This window comes from Morone saxatilis, unplaced genomic scaffold (assembly GCF_004916995.1).
Source record: "Morone saxatilis isolate NCDOM2014 unplaced genomic scaffold, NCSU_SB_2.0 Contig12, whole genome shotgun sequence".
In the NCBI taxonomy this organism is placed as follows: domain Eukaryota; kingdom Metazoa; phylum Chordata; class Actinopteri; family Moronidae; genus Morone; species Morone saxatilis.
In genome coordinates, this window is record NW_023339674.1 from 17,079,167 (window position 1) to 17,101,148 (window position 21,982).

General features: G+C 42.3%; 1 protein-coding gene across 1 annotated transcript in view; it reads left to right on the forward strand.

The window, feature by feature from the left end:
* LOC118322361 (zinc finger protein GLIS1) overlaps positions 1 to 21,982 on the forward strand; it is a 70,780-nt gene that overhangs the window by 43,918 nt on the left and 4,880 nt on the right. Inside the window, exons 5-8 of the mRNA XM_035654023.1 lie at positions 4,973 to 5,134; positions 7,766 to 7,876; positions 10,787 to 10,928; positions 14,314 to 14,488. Of these exons, the coding sequence (XP_035509916.1) occupies positions 4,973 to 5,134; positions 7,766 to 7,876; positions 10,787 to 10,928; positions 14,314 to 14,488 (590 nt within the window). The remainder of the gene's footprint in view (positions 1 to 4,972; positions 5,135 to 7,765; positions 7,877 to 10,786; positions 10,929 to 14,313; positions 14,489 to 21,982) is intronic.

Below are 21,982 nucleotides of genomic sequence, written 5' to 3' on the forward strand. Positions count from 1 at the left end.
CTTTGCTGTGGTTGCCACAGGGCATTTGGAAGCAGGCAGATTAAATGCACATGTTCCTCCCATCCGCAGCCGGGGCACTCTGCTGCACAACCTCCCCTCTGAACAGATCCTGAAGTGTTGGTGGTTTTCCTCGTTGGTCAGGGCAGAGAAAGACACCTTGTGATAAACCAACGCATTCCCCCAAACCCCTTTTTTCATACTTATAAAGTTCTACAGGCTGCTTTTGAGCATTGGCACTTTAAACATGTTTTATTTGGCTGTGTTTTCTTTTGCCACCAAAACTCGTTGCCCAACGTCGTGTCTGTCAGGCTTGGCTGTAAAGGAGCCTGGATGTATTAGGTAAAACTAATCACAGTGGAGAAACGGTGGAGGCTGTTAGGCTCTGAGGACCTTTTTTCCTTTTATGGGGGGGCCTCTGAACATGAGTAATAGTGAATTTCATGCTAGTAAGGAGCGGAACAGTTGAATCCCATCTCCCCATCATTAGTCAGAGGCCTGATCTACAATTACTGCCCCGGGCCAGAGAGATATATCAGTGCTGAAGGAGATTCCCTCGCGTCTGTAGCAACCACAGACAAGCTCGACTGTCAGGAGTGAAAATCCCGGAGCTTATTCTTGGTGGGGGAGTGTACTCCTGTAGGTGATGACCTTGGCTGCAAGGAACGTAGTGGGATTATTTTTTTCCAAAAAACCTCTACCGTACCTCTGATTCTCTCTCTCTCTGCATTTCTCTTCTTATGCCATTCATTAAAGCTTTTAATCAGAGTTCTGTCCTGCATGTCAGCAGCCATATTTCCTCCCGACACCCCTCCATAACGGCTGGTTTGTTTCCATCATACACAGCTCCTGCAGGTTGCTAATGAGCCGCCGCATGTGAGGAGGGCCGCACACTGCTGCCTTTTAGCTCCGACACTGTTTGGCCTTTTCCCTGCCAGTCAGGAGTCATTTCCCATGAAGGCCTCAGGCGCGTCGCTCCTCCTCTGGCCTGCATGCTGGGCCCATAATCTGTCTGTTGTGATCAGCTGCCCGTCCAGCCTTTCAACCCGCTCTCGCCATGTCAAGACCCCGCTGTCATCCCGAATGTTTACCGAGCTACTGAACCCCCCCACTCAAGAGTGAGATGGTGTCAAACGGGGCTCAAATCCCTCCATGCTGCCAGCGCCGCTCCCCTCGTGCGGTGATCTGCCGGTTTACCTTAGACGGAGGTTTCAGAGAGGAAAACTAAACATGTTTAAAGCAATTAATGTGATTAGTGCTGTCTAAACTGTTTTCATAGATAATATCAAAGGTAAAATCAATCTTGTGTCAGAAGTTTCAGCCACCACAACTCTCTGTTTATAGCACTCTAACTTGATGTGTTCATTACTTTCTAAACAGTTTATCTTTAGGCAACTCCTTATGGACCACATAGGGAACCTATTGACATGTATGCTTTTCATGGTTATATTTTTTGTAGGAATCAAACCCAAAAAGCTGGAATGTATATCCCATTTTTTTTTTGTTTTCCTTTTTACTCCAAAAAGAAAACACATACATGCCAATATATTGTTAAAAAACATTCACGTCTTTCAATAACAGGAGCAATGCCGGATTTGAACTGCACAGCACTGCATTCCCCAAACATCCAAACCTAAGTGGGTTTTTGACAATCCATGAACTCGCTGGAAGAAAGCATTTTAACCAGCAGATTGGCTTCGCTTTAACTTCTTACTGTAGCATAAAATTTTTCATGCAGGGTTCTGGGTAATATCCATGCCTAGAGGTGGCAATGCCTATTGGTTTCCCAGCAGGCAGGAAAACCTCATACTCAGCCGTTTCCCGGCTAGTCCAGCTTCCAGAGTAATAATACGCTCTACACGATTAACACGGTTTCCTCCACGGACCCGTAACTATAATTTAGCCTCAAATTTGTATTGCGGAAAAGAAAGCAATGAAAGAGTGATTATTCCCTTATACATAAATACACACATTTGGCACGTCAATAATAGCCGTGTTTGTTTTCCAAACTCAAATGCTCGGCGCCATATTTCAGCAGTCAGCATGGACCGTGTCTGTCATGACTGGTATGGCAGTGTGGATGTTCCTCTGCACTGAGATTTTTATTAAACTTTCCCACCCTTGCTGCGTCTCTCGTTTCCATCCGAAACATTTGATTGGCATGACTTTAGAATAATATGTTTCCGCTGTACAATTTTGTGCGATGTGAACTCTTAAAGACATTTTCCATGGTTGTATGCTGAGGACTGGGCAGAATATGTGTGTTTTAGAATCCAGATTTTTTTTTAAATTTATACTACATTCCAGTCCTCTGCCTCATTGGGACTTTTGTGTTGGTGTCTAGTCGGGACGTCAGTGATTGTCATGCATTTCTCCTGATTATAAACTCCAGCTCCAACTCCATGTATTTGCATCATTGATACCCAGATCTACTTGGACAACATGATAAGATTTCAAGCTTTGTTCTCTCTCCAAGACCTCGATAACCCACATCCTATGTTTTAGTGCACATATGTTCCAACTTCACAAGCTTGGTTTGAATTGTTAGTTTGCAGCTTGCTGTAAAAACTCTGACAATGAGAAACATGTCTGATCATGTTGACAGGATGCTTTTGTTTCCAAACTCATCGGCTCAAAGGTCTTACAAGCTTCATGAGGAGCTGTGCGTTATACCACCGTAATCGGGCAGATTAAGACTCTCTTACTGAGCCACACACACACACACACAGACCCACAGATCAGCCTGGTCACCCAACACGGCTCTACCATGACTGGCTTAGGTTTCGCTTATATTAAATGGAGCCTCAGTGAATAGAAGGCCCTGCCTGTACTGTGTGAGTGAATGAAGGAGGCCAGGGATGAGTATTGAGCCTAGATGAAGCTGAAGGCCCATTAGAAGAATGGTGTCACTCTCTCCTTAGCTGTAACCCGACCTGTTGTCAGCCGGCTTCACTAAAGGTCAGGGTACAATGGACAGTAGAGACTGCAGCGCCTCAGCAACAGTTCGGCTATGAAGTCGTATTTGCACTGAGGTCAGTATAGCCCTTGGCAAGTAATTAAATTTTAGGTAAGATTTAAGAGTGGGAAAGCTGTTTTTTCAGAAGATATTGTCTGACATTTAATTGAAAACTTCAGAGTTTGAAGTCAGAGTAGGTGCACCATGTTTTCTACAGACCGAACCCCTGGCTCCCTGTTTCTGAGTGTTGGGAATCTCATCTTTTTTTTTTTTATGTATGTATGTGTATTAGAATCATGGCGTGTTTCAAATTCTGCATTGCTGAATGCCACTGTATCTTTTTTTTTGATACTACAACCTAGAGGCACCAGAGTTGCCGTATACAGTACTATACCATGCATACTCTAATAGGGTGTTTCCACAAAAAGAACTTCTCCAGGGGCCCGAGAACGTTTTGAGGAACTCAGGAACAAAACCTGTGTTTGGACTGGATGAACCAGGGATTGAATTTGGTTTCTGTATGGTAGTTTCAGGTGTAAAACATGTTGGACATTTCTCTTTTTTTTCAAGAAATCAACTCTAAGCAGATCACCTACTGTGGAGACCTTCGTTTCCACCTCTGCATGTCTTCTTTTCAGTCATTACATTCAACTCAAACATTAGAAAAACACCAGGTTGACTCTGTGTTGTTTATTTCTCGTGTTTGGAAGTTGTTTTTTAATCTGTCATCCGTCTAATTTGTCTAATCTTCACAGTTACTCATATGCATTCAAACACAAACAGGCTGGGGCAAAAGGGACTTTTGAGTGTAGTTTCTCTGGTTCCATAGATCCTAGTTGCTATAATGTACTCTTCTACTCTTCGTGGAGCGAGCGCCTTTTCCATTTCCACCACCGCTTTTTGTCTCTGTACTCCCACCTTAATGCATCCACCTGTCCCGTGCCCGTCATACAAACCGTGTATGTGAGGTCCTCAGATAAAAGAAGGATGCCAACATGAGCTCCTCACTATTGTACCCTGTGACAAGTTCAGCCTCATTAAATTGATGTCAAGGTGATGCTGAATACCTAAATGAGATTAGGTAGATATAAGTAACATTGAGCTATGCTTCCCCCATCCTACTGTACTCTCATACACTTTGTGACTCTTTACACAGCAGCCAGTGTAGGGGGTCTTGACATGGACTCTTCATCAACCGTGTTTTCTGCGTAAGAGCAGGAGTGGACATGCGAGAAGCCTCATGAATCATTCACATGTTAACAAATCTGTGGCCTTCATTGGCTGAGTGGTTTGGATCAAATGGGCCAAGCTGGGTCGGATATGAGCTTGTTTACAGTCACTGTCACCTGTCAGTCTAATGCAGTATACACAGCAGAACACTCATCTCATGCTATGCATTACAGCCCATTAACCGCCGCTGGACGGCACACTCCAGTTTCCCCTGCAATTTAGATGCAGCGGCAGCCTTGAGGCAGGTGTACTGTCACGCATGCCACTGTCTTTCAAGTGGATGTGGTTTTAAACAAGGGTCCTTGAATTGGCTGCGTAATTCAAGAGCCTTGAAAAAAATGTTCTCCATTATACCACCCATGCTCTTAAGCGTCTCTCACTTTTCCATAGCTGGTGAATATGCGGTGTAGAGTGAACTCCTCCAGCTGTGCGAGTGATCAAGGGACTGAGGGAAAGAGTGGGACAGCTTCTTTCTGAGTCACAGATGTACACATATACAGAGCCCACATTGTACCAGAATTTGCCAGCTTTACAATGATTGATTTTTTTTTTCTGTGTGTGTGTGGGTGTGCTTCTTCATGTATGTGTGTGTGTGTGTGTGTGTGTGTGTGTGTTTGCATACATGTGGGCAATTGTTTATTTCCTTGTGTGGTCCTGTGCATACCTGCCTGAGTGTGGTTGTCTTTGTGCGTGTATCTGTGTGTGCATGCATTCCTTTGTCATTTGTTTGTCTGTATGTGTGTGTGTGTGTGTGTGTGTGTGTGCGCGCTTCCCTCCTTTCCTCCACAGTTTGAGGGCTGTAACAAAGCGTTTTCACGTCTGGAGAACCTGAAGATCCACCTGAGAAGCCACACAGGAGAGAAGCCGTACCTATGCCAACACCCTGGCTGCCAGAAAGCTTTCAGCAACTCCAGTGATCGCGCCAAGCATCAGCGCACTCACCTGGACACGGTCAGAAACTAAGTCTCTGCTCTGTCTCACCTCCCAATGTTTCTACAAAGTAGATTAATGTTTAACCTGTCTTGGGCCAACAGTTAAAATGTGGGTGGTCGCTGTGTTGCAGAAAGGAAGGAATTATGGGCTATAAATGTTTGCACATGCCAGATACAAGTTTCTAACAAATCCATTCAGGGATTAGATTATATGCAAAATTAAAATATTTGTTGTCGAAAAAAAAGTCAGGCAGTGTATGTGCCGGTGTGTGTGCCTGCTGTGTGCTCATACTGCATCCCTCCATCACTTTTACACCCACATTAAAAACTGCACTGCTGTCCAAGTCCCAATGCCTATTTCCACATCTTGACAGTGTTAGACTTTAATTTGCTGTCAGTCAGGGAGCAGTGTGGCATTCTCACTCTCTCCTCACGGGCAGTGACATGCCACAGATCATTAAATGATCAGTTCCATTAGGCCGAGTCGCTGCTTGGGCCGTAACAAACTTGGATGGGAGCTGCGAGCTCAGACAGAGCTTTGCCTGTTTCTCTGACCTGTGGAATGGGAAGGAAAGGTTGAGTCAGCCATCGCTGCCACTCGTCATGTCTCAGTAACCCCACCAATACTTCACTTTATCACCGTCCGCACGCCAACAAAGCTACGGAGTAAACAAGTTGTTTTGCTCAAATTATGGACTTAAGTACAGTTGAGGTATTTGTTCTTTCTTACCTCTACATTTTAAAATAATTCCAGTTTTTATTAACTATTTCAATCCAAAAACCTCTTGTCAATATCTATATGTTTGAGATTATTACTAGATAGTTTAAGATCATCTGGGATCAGTCTCTGAAATATTAACTTCAAGCCAACAATAACAGAAGTCAACTTTGAAGAAGTCATTTAAGAAAAATTTTATACTGACTTTCTAACCTGAATTCAATCAAGCCTGTTCTTATATAAATCCGAAATTTAATTATTGGTAACGTTGATGCTCTGCTTCCATAGAACTATATTCCTTCAAGTAAAGTCAATTACATTATATTTATATTCCCCAAAATCACAAATTTATCTCAGAGGTGTTTACAATCTAAACCACTTATGACACTTTCTATTCTTGAATCCTCGATTAGGTCCCATATGTACATTTCTGTGACAGCTCTCCACTCTCCAAACAACTTAACTAAAATGATTTACAAAATTACTAACAATAAGGAACAAAACTCCTTCCTCAAAAACTATTTTACATCCTTAAATTTGTTAACACTTTAATCTTAAGTCGTGTAGCAGCATGGTGGAAAGAACTCTTTTTCCCTTCACTCTATCAGGTCAAACAGTTGGTTTCAGTCTATATGAAGTAGCTGTAGTGACACAGGGGGAGAATTTTTTAAAGCAGTAAACTCTCAAATTCACCACTTTCTGCAAAACTAAATTGAAATTAAATTGAAAGAGATATTTCATTTATTTAGTAATATTTATATTTCCAAAATGTTCTCCCCCTGTGTTCCTGGATTGGCCAGCCACCAACGCTTTTGGTACACATAATAGTAAATCATTCAGAACTTTTACTTAAGTAGAGTCCTGAACGCGGACTCGTGTTATTCTATCATTTAAGGGGTTTTCTTCCACCACCCACTCTTTCCACAGTAGGACAAATGATACAGCTAATCTGGGACCCCAATGCTTATGGCTTCACATTAACACCCCGCTAAGGCATTCACTTTCCCTGCCCAGCTGCCTGCCCTGCCAAAAACACTTTGGGGGAAAATCATTTTCTAGCTTTAATGATATTTATTCTACACAGAAGTTGTGCTTGATTTTTTTTTTATTCAAAGTTCTGCGCTGTATTGGGTGCATTGCTTGGCAAAACAAACATGGCGGAGATGAGTGGCACTGTACGCGCCTTGCAATAACAATGGCTTATTTACAGAGAAGGTCAAGGTATGGAGGCAGAGTTAATAAAGACGTGTATCCCCTTACACTTTAATGGGCAACTTATATTCCTGAGGATGAAAGAAAAATTGCCGTGAGGGGAAAAATCCCTCAATCAGCTAGCTACATGCTGTATTTGCTTGGTTAGTGAGAAGAATGTGAAATGATGAGGAAACTCCATGACAGTGCAGCCGTTTTAGAGATGTCATGTCTGTTACTCTAATCTGCCTACATCTCCCTCCTTATAGCCAGTCTGTAGATCAGCTCTTACACTAACATACAGGCCGATGATATAGAGTACCACTGAACAGCTAAATATAACTCCTTATTGCTTATTCCAATGCAGAAATGTCCACATTGTTTTATGAATCATGCCAAAACTAACCGTGCCCAACTATTATTCTACTAAACTACAACATACATAGACCAGCTTTAAAGTCCTGAATTGGGGGGGGGGGGAGAAACGCTACAGGGAAATAATTTAGTACTGAAATATTTTATAATGGATCTTTTCTTTTTTCTTTTTCATGCTTTTTTATTCGTCTTCCTCCTCTTCTTCTTCTTCCTTCAAATTCTGTCATTCTCAGCTGAGAGGTAGGACTTTAACTTTACCTTTACCTCAACAGATTTCAAACTTACTGTGTGTGTCCTTACAATAAAGTGAATTTAAATGTATTTCCCACTTTTGACTGATGTGAAGAATTTTCTCTCTGCTTGTAGAAACCGTACGCATGTCAGATCCCTGGCTGTACCAAGCGCTACACAGATCCCAGCTCCCTACGCAAACATGTCAAGATCCACTCGGCCAAAGAGCAACAGGTGCGTAGAAAGGTAAGAGCCCTTCTACAGGAGAGGGATGGAGCGGATAGAGACAGAGGTTTGAGGAGAAGCAAAAAGCTAAAACGTGTAACCTTGTGTTCTTGTCAAGTATTAAGTAATTTGTTAAACTTCTGTCACTTGACATTTGTCATTTCCTTGTTTTTAGCAATTAAGAGCAATTTGATCTCTAACTTGAAGCTGACAGAAATTAATTTGATCCTATGATTAAAAAAAAGTAATTTTATGTATCATGTTTCATTTTGCATAACAAATCCTAGTGCACTTACATATATGTGGGTGGCTTTCCCTACTTATCATGTAGATTACATTACTTTACTCAAGAGTCACTGTGGACCTTCTTAGTCAGCTCACAGCATGACTTTATTCAAGTCAGTACAGTGGAGCAACAGACCAATTTATGTAATCTCTCCTGTTCTGACGTGCATTATCCACAGATCCATCTAGTTAGTTTAATTGAGGGGTTGGAAGGCCGGGGTGGTGGAGGGGTGTCTTTGAGAATCGTTTCCCCTACAATAGATCAGGTCTGACCACATTTCATCGTGTTCATGGTCAAAAGCCCATTCTTTCCCTGACTGGAAGTGGGTAAATAACAGAGAATGGGCTCATTGTTGTGGAAAGGGCTGGATAGTGGCAGGCTGGATGATGTGTTCCTTTGCTTAGCGTCGTAAAGGGAAACACATGTGTGCTTGTAGCATTGTTAATAAGCTGTACTGTGGAATACCCCAGTGGCCAGATGTTATGGACAAATGTCAAACAAACGCTCTTACTCCACTCTTGGAGCAGCCCGGAGAAAAATTGTAAGGAGTGTCGCTGTGGAGAAAACAGAGCCCCAATTACGTGTGATGAATGTTTTGCAGGGCACTCATAAGGATCCCCAGGAGGACATGCATATACACATTTATTGACATACAGTATGTAAGTGTGAAATCATAAGGTGGTTGATGCCAGCTGTAAAACTGTTGAGCGAAACCAAGCTGAAAGGTTCAATTATCCTTAATTTCACTGGCCAGATAGGTCTTAAAAGATATAACTCACATGCAGATAAAGTTGTTATCTGTCCACTTGGCTCATTGCTGTTGATGAATTCTGTGGGAATAATCAGAGGGTTAGAGTAGATTATTTTGATAATGCTGAAGAATGTTTCCACCCACAGTCCAACCACAAAATCAAAATGTGGAATTGATTTTCATGGAATAACAAAGGGTGGATTTGTGGATGGATGGACAGACAGGCAGAGACACAGGGAGACAGATGGGCAGATAGATAGGGTTGGAATGAGAAAAAACCTTTGGTGAACATCATCGACCTTGTCATCTGTAACTGGAGCACTTTCTTTTAAAGGCACACTAAACTTGTTCTGGTCCTAATGACTCACGGTAACACTGCCAGGTTTTTATGCCTCTTGGCATCATAGTTACCACTTTACCAAGTTATCACTTCTTACTATTATACACTCTGCTGAAAAATATGTAAAAATACAAGCTTGATTTAAAATTAGTTTACGTGTTGATTTCCTTAACCGACATATATTGGATTCAAATGATTAGGAGACAGTTATACAAGTTCAAACTTAACCTAATTATAACTCCAGTGTTTACTTAAGTGAAGATTTATATATTACTAAATTTAAATGAAATACATGTTTTTTGTGAATAAAGAATAAGGATATTAAAGTATGTAAACGAAAACACAACAATTCAGGTGACTATACACCAATATAAACAGGTATGAATGTTATATTCCATTTCTGCCAATAGATCCTCCTAAATGTTAGATTGGACCTTTGAATTGAAGAATAAAAGAGGTAATTGAATGTGGACTATATATATCGTCTAATACTTGATCAGTGTTTGTTTATTAATAATAATTAAAAATTGGTAGATTTTGAATTAGTTTGTGGACCACAATGCCAGCCTATGGCACATAAGAATGAACCATTATCAGGCTTTTTATGAATGAATAGTAAATCTGCTATAGCAGAGGTGTCCTGGTCCTAGTAGAGCTGGAACCTCATGTACCTGTCACTCTTCAGCTGTTTCTATCAATTAAAGGCAATAAAAGCCCCCCAAAACTATAGCAGATCATGTCATCATGTCCATTTCTATTGTTTGTCCGTAATTGATATTGGAGCCAAAGCAGATGTCAGATTCTGCTCTGCTCTTCTTCTCTCTAGTTAGTGTCTTGATTCTGGCGCACCATGCTGCATTACAAACAGTTGATTTAAAATGTTTTTCTACCTTCTGATAATCATTCCCGTCACAGTCCCTCCGTTGAATTTACTGGGTCTTTGAGGGTAAATCTCCTGAGTAAAGGAGAGATGTGGTTGTTAGTCCAGTCCTTGTGTGTACCTCAGCAACTGTAATGTTTTATTACAGAGAAGTCCACTGATGTGCTCAACAGAGGTCAGCTGTTCCACTGATCCATAAGGCAGATGTCCCCTTTCTTCAACTGACACAAGTTTCTTTAGGTTTAGGTTTCTCCTGCGTGGCGTGTGATCGACTCTCCAGCTGAAATATGTCTTTAGTTGCCCCCATTACTGCTGGCAGTGAGAGAAACAGAAGCAATCTCACATTGGCTCTGAGTTGGTACAGTGATCACAACCACAATGTCCAAGGCCAACGCATGACTCAAAAAGGAGCGTATGATCTTCCCCCTGGTTCCCCCTGACTGAGAATGTATTCTCATTTGCTGAGTTACTGTTTCAAATTAACATTACAGTCACGTTATTGCAAAAAGAGAAAACAAAACACACCAAACATAGGATCCAACCTACAAATAGACACAACTGAAGCTGTGTTTTGTTCTTAGGTTGTGTAATCTTGCAGACCAGATGGAGATCTCTTGAAATGACTCAACATCTTGTAAACATTTTCTGTTTATTCTTATGTTTGTGATTGGCAGCTTCGGCCCTGTCCTCATCTGGAGCAGGACGTCCTGAGTGACTGTCTATCCATGCAGCACCTACCGAGCTCCACCTCCTCGCAGCACCTCTACAACGGCAAAGATGGCCGATCACCTGGACTGGGCCAAGATATCTTCACAGGTGCACACTGCATGCTGCTCTTTGGTCTAAAAACCTGATAATGTAACCTTATGAAGGCCTTGAGTAAACTAGTACTTCTGTCAGAACACTCTGGTCTCAGTGTATCTTCCACTCTTTCTTTTTTTATTTATTGGTACACAGTGCTACTTGCTATTGTTTAGCACTTTACATACCATTTATCAATACACATTCATTTTATGACTTATCTGATGTCTATGTAGCTATTTAATCTATATTGATTTTAAGTTTCTTATGACACCTTCCTTATGTTTTTCACAAAACATGCTAGAGCATAAGTTAATTATAGCATTAGATTCCTCAGATAAACATTTTAATGAGTAACACTTCATGCGTGCAATACAACATGTCATTTGACAACAGTAGTAGCACCATTCTCTGTGGTTGAGCAATTCAAAATGTGAATACAAGAGGCTGGCCATGTCTCAAAATATCGATGGCCAGGGAGTATTTGTTCCAAAACAGAAGAACAGGCCAGCAAGTGAGGTCTGACCGCCAGAAATCCCAACACCTGGCAAAGCAATCACCGAGTCATTGGTGGTAATCAACAGCCATGTCGACATTTCTGCAGATGTATTATGGTAATTTTGTGCTTTCAGGCAGTAAAAATCATAGTTATGGCGCCCTTGGTCAAACATAAACAAATTACACCACTATAATTTATCTTTAATTGCTTATACACATTTTATATCAACATTTTAGCTGTTGGACTCTACTTGGATATTTAAGTTTAGGAGGAAATGTTACAATCTTGCACTTTTGTTTGGTTTGTGTTTCATAACCATATCATGTTAAACTGTCATCTTGTCATGCAAAGACTGCAAAAACCATTACTAACAGCTACAAACAGAAACTTTTATTCATCACATGTGGCCTTTAAACTTAAATTTTTATAATTGATGAATTTGACCGTCACCAAATGTCAACACTACTTTGGATTTGGAACAAGAGAGAGATAAATAAATGATTATAACAATATTAAAGACAAGAGAGATGCCCCGCAGCTTCCTCAGTTTATGGACACATCTGTCCTTGTTTTCTGCTTGTACCCCATCCAGGCTCCCCGTTGCTCTCTGTTATTGTTGCTGGAACTCCAGCGCACCGTTGACGACTGTGAACGCTCAACTTGTCTTTGAATGTTGAACCAGGCCTCTGAGTCTTGGCTTTTTCCCCTCGCCCTCCCTCTGTTTCTGAGTGGACGTTGCTTACTCTCTTGTTTTAAATGTTTTAAAGCCCGGAGGAGCTCACTCGTGAGCCGATGCCAAAGCGTTCAGGGATGCAGTGTTATTTGAGGCCAGCAAAGATGTTGCAGGTTGGCATGCAGGATCCCTATTTACATGAGTTTCACTTTGTTCCGGGGCCAATAGGATGCATGGAAAAGGTGGGGCAAAGTGGGCAGCCATCCCATCATTAACACTTGTGGAGCAGAAAATGAGTCATGCTTCCAGTCAGAACTAAACTTGTTTTCCTGTTCGCCTGTTATAAGTCTGCTCTTATTCACATGGCTGCAGCGAGACTTACGAGAAGCCCCTCTCTGTTTTATAGAGCATAATTAGAGCGTTCTCTGATTAACCAGAGGAAGGACTCATCATAGTTTTAGTGCAGAGGTTTACATGCTCCTGCTGTTACGCTGAATGGCTGATATACCGCTCACACAGAGATTTCTTCCTGAACTCAACCAGAAGCATTTCAGAGCCAATCCACAACATCTTCAGAACGTAATCCTCCACTAACCCTTAAAGAGTGCCACCAGATCCTCTCTCTCTCCCTCCACAAGGAACTAGCAATGAAATTGAGGCAATCACAGCCATTATTTGTCGACTGTTTTGCCGGTCTTGTAGCAGATGTTGGGGCTAAAGGGGAAAACATTTAAGGTCTGTGATTGATGATTTGGGGGTAATGAATCAAGCTTGTAACCATTTCAGAGTGCTGTCAGATCAGGCCTCGGCATGCTTCCACTTGAGAACAGCTGGGCCTGGAAACGGCAAAACCAGGAGCACCGATCTTTTCTCATCCTTTCATCTCCTTCTGTCTTCTCCTCTCGTTGCTGGTTAACTGCCCCAGACAGTCAGCGCGCCGCTCTCCTCGTGGATGCTGGGAAAAAAATCAGCCGATAAACGGAGCAGAAGATGGAGAGAGCAGATTTATTGTGTTGCGAGAACAAGTGCAGATCTAAGTGTAACTTCCCTTATCAAGACTAGGTGTGCACAATGTCTAGTTATTGACTGAACATAAATTTCACTATGATTTGTCACAAGTCTCTCTCTGGAGCAAAATTTTTAGATTAAACCAGTGGAAACTTGTCAAAATGTCAAGTCATGTCAACTGATGGAAAGGTCGGATGTATTACAGCGGATTTGTCGACTGATATGTGCTAGTGCAGCTCCAAAGACTAGCAGATATATGTGCAATGTGGTTACACATTAACAGGGATTTCAGGGAGCATGTAATCCAGCAAATATGGCTGAGAACCTGCTGCTTCCAGCTTCTAAAATGAAAAGAAGAAAAACTTATTTTCTCAGTTTTATACTGCAAAATAAATACCTTTAGGTTTTGGGCTATTAGACAAAACAAGACATTTTAAGACGTCACCTTAAGCTTTGGGACCATTTTTCACAAAAACAAATGGAAACAATTTATAATCAATAACTATTTGTTGCAGTCCTAGTTTGCAACACATTCTGAGTAGGAAAAAATCATCAATGTTCAATTGGAGTCCACAGCTTGAAACTGTAGAAAAAGTTGGCAGCAGGCATCTGGCTTCAGTGTAAAATAATGCACCCCCGCCTCCACCTCCACGGACCATTGTGTCAACAAAATGTTAATCAAATATGATTTAGAAATACTCAATGATTGAATAGTGAAAGGCATATTGGATGTTTTGGAACAGAGTCAGGAAATGACACTATTCTCTTTTTTTTCCGGTCCATTTCCAGCTGCCTGTTAAAAAAAAGACACTGATAGTATGATGGTATGATGTACATGCAGATGTAGAAATACATTGCATACTGTATACGCCTGCATGTATTCACATAACCATAAGCATGCACACACCTGAAACAGAGGCTATCCAATAACCCTATTGCCCCTACTGTTCAAAGTCACTGTGCAAACATATGTAACATTTTAGTTTATTCTTGTGTAATAAGAACAAACAAGGCCAAACCCCGTGGCAGCACAATGTACCCTAAATCACAAACAGCGTAAACACAGAATATTTTATTTTACAAAGCGCTCTGATTGGATGAAGGTTGTCAAAACAAGGACCCGTTGCCATGAAATGGCTTTTAATTTGCTCACAATATGGAGCACAGGGCCCTCAAGTTTATTCGCCACATTTACTCAATTAGCTTTGTTTGTCTTTCAGGCCTGTACACTGGCTCCAGCACACCCCACCACAGCGCCTCAGTGGAGCTCCTCTCCCCTACCCCTAACCCCACCTCTGCCACTGACCTGCCTTCCCGACAGCACCGAATGGACCGGGACCTCGGCAGCCCTCACCACCTGTCCCCGCTGGCTGCCATGGATGGCACGAGAGACGGGTGAGTCCTCCGGGGATGTGTAACATGAATGTATTCAGCTGTGGAGATGTGTCATACTTACTCTGACGCTACAGGTCACTGTTAAGGGAGGTACACTTATAAATGTGCCAAAAGGGCGGGAAATACAAACAGTAAATCTGATAAAAGTGTACATTTCCTGGTTAATGAGTGGAAAATTCGACGAACAGTCATGTAAGGCTTTGTCACACTCCTGTCACACAGCCAAAACGTCTTCTGACTGGCCTCTTCTGTAAACTCAAATATATCATGTGACATTGCAGTCTAGTAAAGTCAAGATAAAGTTACCAAAAACTCTCAATGTATAAAGGTGAGCAAGAGCAACATCTTCACTGAGAAAACGGACCACTTTGTCTCAAACAAAAAATAAATTATTGCAGTTGACCATAGATTTACCATTTACACAACTATACCAACACACACAGGTCAGTTGAACTTTCTTCCTCTATTAATCACACTGATAGTATTATGGTCATCACACTGATTTTGACCCGCTGTGTTTCCATTGTTTTTCACCTATTTATCATCCTGAATCAAGGCAGAACCGCAGGGCGTACCCATTTAGATCATGCTAGGTTAAGTCTCTCACTCCTGCTGACAAACCTATTTGGCTGTCTCACTGGAAACAAACTCAACTCCACAACCCCTAAGACATCCCTCATGGGAGGAGGGGCTGTGCTGGTTACCACAGGGTCAACGTGACACATCACCAGCTCTATTTCTGGCACCGGAATCAGTGTTCATAAGGTCCCCCATCTCCACTGGATACGACAGCATCAGCACGATGACCAAACTGCTTGGCCGGACATGATTCACACTTTAATGAGAGTATAGTGTCAAAGCAGTGTGATAGGATCATCGTTTGGTGTTTATGTTGTGAGCTGTTTTATCCTCCAGTGACAAGAATCAACAAATTCTTTTTGGAAACAGAAAACATTACCAAACAATTCATATTGTACAAATCTACTAGTAATCATGTTTGACGGACCGTCATATACTGAATTAGACACTTGATTTATTGAGGGATCATACAATAAACACAAACAATAAACTTCATTAGATTATACCATCTTAGAAGATGATGCATCTGCCAGATAATTGTGAAAATAAGTACAACTGGGGATACGTTTAAAGGGAAAGCAATAAAACTGAAGACAAGTTCATGTTATTTAGTAAGTGTGCCAGTATTGCTACATCTGAGTTTCTATTCAGTCCTGTTTTAAATTTCATGAAAAAGTTATTTGACCTTAATACGAATACATTAATTACTGTACTAAAACATGTTTTCAGAAAGCAGCCTCTTACATTAGGTACACCGGGAGTGTCCGAGGGCGCACGGAAAACCTGCAGCTCTTAGAAGTGCAGCTGTCTTGCTCAAAGACACTTCAGCAGAAATGGACGGCTCTTTTCGCGTATCTGTGTTGTTCTTTGTGTGTTAAAGGCACAGCATGTTTCCTATTAGTGCCGATGATTTCCCCAGAGAGCAAGCAGAGCAGAGTTACAGAGCCCGAGTGTCGTCAGGAGGCACAGCGTGTACTGTACTAAACAATGTGCCGAAAACCAGGGAGGTAGAGAAGGAAAACAGTCTTTTACAGTTTAATAACATTGAGAAAGAGTAGATGGAATCAAGCATCATAAACCATGTGTAACAAAAGTGATCGTGTTACGTAAACATGCTTTCTTTTAACTCTGTGGTCTGCTCTTTGGGTGTCTGTGTGTGTATATACGCTTTTATGGGAGTATATACAGCATAGGCCTATGACAGAATGAGGTTTGATGGCTTTCTTACTCTACGGGCCGTGCATGCATTTGTACTCGTGTGTGTCTCTGTGTGTGGGAGTGTGTGTGAGTGAGAGGAGTTTACATATAGTAATCCAGGAAACACACATGATTGCACGTGATTGGGGTGTGAGGCACAGCAGACTTCCAGCACAAACAGTGCAGCAGGCCGGCGCAGCATAACCGCCTGGATGTAAACGTCCGAGCGCCGCTCAGAGACGTCAGGTTGGCCTGGAAGCATCTGGAGGGTGATGTGTTGTTTCAAGCCTTGAAAGCAGGAGGAGAGCACTGTTGAAATTACCTTGCGGTTTCAGTGCCTCTCTCTCAGCAGCATGCACAATTACCAGCGCGAGGAGAGGAATGGAAAGTGAAAAGGACCTGAGTAGGGGATGCTGTGAACAGTGGTTACACAGGCAGGGTGACATATTGGATGTGAGATGTGGGCCTGTTACTTTGGGTGCTTGATGAGGACCATCTGAACATTGTGTGTGGGTGTGTGTGTGTGGTTGGTGGTGAGAATCCCCTTTTTTCTCATATGTAACTTAAGTGCCCATCATGCAATATAAGTAATCTCCCGTGTTCATGTATATCTTCGCCACCTTAAGCTCCTCCATACTTGTGACGTGATGACAATGCTGCATTCAAAAATTGCAGCAATTTCCAAATTTGCAGATTTCATCAAATCAAGATGTTTGACCTAAAAGCACTCATGAATGCACACACACACACACAGACACACATAGTGTAGTGCCCTATCTGTTGATCACACAGGATGGATAGAGGGTGGGGTGAGTAGTCAAAAAGCGAGTTGTGGCAGGGACCTACAGTGCAACTAGCCGGGCATGAAACGTCTACTCACATTTGCCTGAAGATGGAGCATTTGATTTACATGTTTAAAGCCTTGAGTATACAGGCTGCTGCCAAAGTCAATATCAGCGCCGCACTTGTTTTTCCCAAACGGTTTAGCAGGACATTAAACATTTTGACAAAATTATCAAACTAACCTGCCTCTAGTGTGGCAGCCTCTGACCTCATAGCTAAATGTGTTTACTCTGGCTCAAATGGGCCATTTAGACTCCTTTTACTTTGTAAATACCAGTGTCATTTTTCTGAAGCTAATATTAAAATATGCCAGTTAAAATACATTTGGCGATTGGCGTAGCACGAGCGCATGTGTGTGAGTGAGAGCGCGTGTGTGTAGAGCCTCTCTCATAGAGATGGCTGTTCCACCATGGCGGCCTGTGCTCATAGAGAGATGGGTGGTAAATGTTGTCATTCACTGCTTTCAGCCATATGTGGTTATATAATTGCAGAGCGGAGAGTCTACTGCCTTTACCTGCGTATTGATATTAGAGCCCCTCTGCAAATATTAGTCTGAGGTGGTTTGATACCTCAGCAGTGATTGACACGGGCTAATTGAATTAGAGTGGCGGCAGAGACGGCACAGAGCTACATTAAGAGTTCCTGCTCTGAAGGGGGACGTTCACGGCTCGTAACTCGACACTGTCTGTCTTCGAGCCATTATCATTCTACAATGATCCAGAAAATGAGTGTCAATCTCACAGTCCAAACAAAAACATTTTTGAGGTAGCTGCTCATGGCAGCATGCGGTCAGTCACTCATTTTGTGTCTTCAATTAAGCCGTCTACACAAACAGTTAACTCACAGAAAAGATTGAGGTGATTTACTGTCTGTGTAAAAACGGATCCTTTGTGTTTAGGGCAGTTATCTTTCTGGGACTAACAGGGACCCAAAGATATCCCGATGTGGTCTTCACACTGGGGCCTGCGGCACTGGCTTAGCTTTAGCTTAGCTTTAGCCAGGATGCTGTATTCTGTCTCTCAAGCACAGCTTTAGCTTGCTAACCAGAACCAGAAGTGTTCCCACAAGTCTGCGCCAAAGAAGCCCCTGTCATCCATCAGAGGAGCTTAATGGTCGGCTACAAAGGGGGGAGATGAGAGGGGAGGCAGAGGGTGTTTGTGGAGAATGTAGGGTCTGTGGAGGACAGGGTCTGATCCCCACTCCCTAGTGGGACAGTTAGCTGCAGGTGAAGGAAGACGAACGAGGAGCAAAGCAAGACTGCTCATGAATCTTCAGGTTTCTTTCCATCCCATCACACCTCAGTACAAAGAGCGAAGACTCCGAGGGAAGATTTTCTTTAATGCAATAAGAGCACATCGACTTATATTACTGGTTCTGGTCGATAGTTACAGTTGACGTACCTGAATACAAGTCATTTAGCCTGGACTTCCATGTTAGAAGTCTTTTTCATCTTATTGTTGTTGCATTTCTATGATCAGTGTTAGTCATGAGCCTCAGTGCTGAAACAAATCTCATTCCCACAATGACATCAGCTTTCCCATATTACTCACAGAAAAATTCAATGAGCCACTCAAGTCAAAGTCACTGAGCTGTGCTCTCAGTGAGCAAAGAGTGAGGTCTCATAAACCATCTAGCTCATCACTTTAAAAATGTTCATATAAACACCATCTTTATGCATCAGAGGTTACATCCCTCTGCTACGGTGGACAGCACACAAGGGTATTTTACATATCTGCCCACACTCTCCCAAACCTCTCATCCTTCTTGATATTTATGAAATTTAGTTCATCAATCTGATCTGCCTCACCTTGAAATCCCCTCCAAATCTACCTTCAGGAATCAACAGGTCAATGGTCAAATCCCTCTCTCACTGCAGTGGGACAGGAGTGGGTGGGCTAGCTGGAGAAAGCAGAGTAGTGCAGGATGGTCAGTGAAGATGAATATGGGGAGAGATTAATGTAGCATATGAAAGATTCCCCTCATACCTTGAGCCTGAGTAGCTAGCAAGTTAGAGACTAGTGAGAGCAGGGCCGGGGGCAGCTGGCAGTGATTAGCTTATGATTCACTTTAGCTGCACATAGAGGCAGCTTGTAAAAATATGAACAGTATAACTGTTTCCTGAGTTTGTGCTGACAGCAGCTCCTGGGGGAATGCTGCTCTCTGCAGGAACACATGGACACGCACTGGGCCTGTGCCAACCCATGGATTATCCACGCTCGCTAACAGCTAACTTCTCCTGAGCTGGACTAACACAAGGTGCCACACAAGCTTCCTCAATTTTGTAAAGGTAGACATGGAGGTCAAGTGCAGTCCATATATGTTTAAACACTTAAATTTGATACCCAGATGAACATGTTGATGAGTAGTAGGCCCTCTCCATAGAAGGTATTCATCTATCTAACCAGCTGTTACCCCCAAGGCATCAGTACTATCACCTAAATCTCAAAGTGCATCAATGTGCTAATCCTGCAAGATGTTAGATCTGGAAAGTCCCTCTTTTTGTTTGTTTTCAGAGATATTGGCTGTGATGTAGGACATAGCAAAATGGCCCCTCTCTTTGTTATATTGCATTATTGGATTATTAGACTTTGGGGCAGCAGTAGTTTTGTTCATAGGGACTTAATTTTTGTTGGTTCAAGTCCAGGATGGACCATAATATGGAGTGTGGGTTAATACTATTATTGCAGAAGTACCTTGTTGAAGTGGAGATCATTTTACTACAGAAAAGTACAATGTTGAAATAAGTTGCCTACAATGGAAGTACTCAAGTAAACCTCAAGTAGTACCTCAAATATTCACTTAGTTACTTTCCACCACTGGTCCTTAGTATAATGGAAACCCCAGACACAGATGACCACTGAAGTATAATCATATGTTTTGTCTCTCCACCGAATTTCATGGGATCCATTTATACGTTTATGAGACAGGCAAACAGAAAGAAGACATCAGAGGCAATAAAAAGAGCATGCCAAAATATGTATTTTTTATACACAGTTTTATAATGACCTCTATTGATAAAGCCAGAAACAATGGGGCAGCCTAGAGCTGTGTCCTACAGCGAAGAAAAAATTTCAAATTAATTCAACATTGGCAGGAAATTCTTATTGCGTTTCGTTTACCATCTCCCTTCATCAGCCACTCTCTGCCAAATGCCCTGCACAAAGCCACTGCCAGCCACTGAGTGCTGTGTGGGACGTCCCCCATGCAGTAGGTCATATAGTAGGCTCCAGCCAGGCCAGCAGTGAGCAGTCATCTGAGGGCTCGGCTGCCTCCAGCAACACCCTGTCATCACATTCATATAGCGCTTAGTGCAAACCATATGCTTCCAGAGCACAGCAGCACAGTAACACAGCAGCAGTTTATGTGTTGGCATTCCTGATATGCAGTCATGAGAGGGTACTAAGTAGCTGTTGAATATTTGGGAGGGTGATTGGCCAGCTCCGTTTTTAAAGGCAGGTCTGTTGGCTATCAGTCTGGATTTGGACCAGATTGCTGTTCCATTAAGTTAATGTCAAGTGTATAACATTATGTCGTTAAATTGGTGGTCATTTTGAGTTTCTTGTTAACTTTCACATTTAACATTTAAGTGTCTGAATAAATACCAGACAAGTTTCTCACTGCTCCTGGGTACATTTATGTTAGTGATCTTATGAAGGCAGAACAAGATGCACATGAAATGTCTCTCTCTTTGCATAAAACCTTGTCAATCCACTTACCAGCATCGCCACAGTTCACCAATGAACACATCATATCTTCGCAGGCTGTTTGTATTTTTGTATGGATTAAATAAACAACATATACCATACCGATTAATTAGGGGTGCTGGTATGCAGATTTGTATTACCTTCAGACAGAGCCAGGCTAGCTGTTTCCCCGTTTCCAGTCTTTGTGCTAAGCTAAGCTAATTGTTTCCTGGCTCTAGCTTTATATTGATCGTACAGACATGAGAAGTGGTCTCAATTTTCTCACTTAGCTCTCTGCAACAAATGGAATAAAAGTCTTTCTGAAAATGTCAAACTATTCCTTCATAGTGATTCAATTAGGACTTGTGCCATGTCAACGAAAACCGTGTTACTTGGTGCGACTCTGGTTACTGGTGAGCTCTTCATATCTTGAAGAGCTCATAGTACCATATTACCCCTCTAGAACACTACATTCTCTGAATGCTGGTCTACTTGTTTCCTACAGTCTCTAAAACGTAAACAGGAGCCAGAGGCCTTCAGTTACCAAGCTCCTCTCCTGTGAACCAGCTTCCAGTCGAGGTTCTGGAGGCAGACACCCTCTCCACATTTAAGAGTTAGGCTTAAGACATTTCTCTTTGATAAAGCTTATAGTTAGGGCTGGATCAGGTGAGTCCTGAACCATCTCATTATGCCATCTCACCATCTCGTATGGCTGCTATAGGCCTAACTACTCGGGGGATTCCCATTGTCACTGAGTCCTCTCTTCCTCTCTCTCTCGTTTCTGCACATCATTCATGCCCATTAATGCATGTTACTAACTTCACTTCTTCCCGGAGTTCTTGTCTTTATCGGTCCTGCAGGTTTCTCATGGATCCTGGTGGAGCCTCCTTGCATGGTCCTTGCTAGACTGCATTGCTAATATCACTGAATATTATTGTTATTATTATTAGTTGTTGTTGATTATTGTTGTTGCTGCGGTTGCTGTTGTCCTGCTCGCTGTCCCTTCGTTGCTGCTGGCGTCGTCGTCACCGTCTTTTTCATGACGTCATCGATCACTTACTGTTAATTGTATTGTTGCTTCTGTTGTTGCTGTTACAATCTGTTTGTCTCTGTGTACTCTCTCGCGTCTCCTCTCTCTCATCTCTCCCCATAACTGGTCAAGGCAGAATGACCACCCACCTAGAAGCTGAAG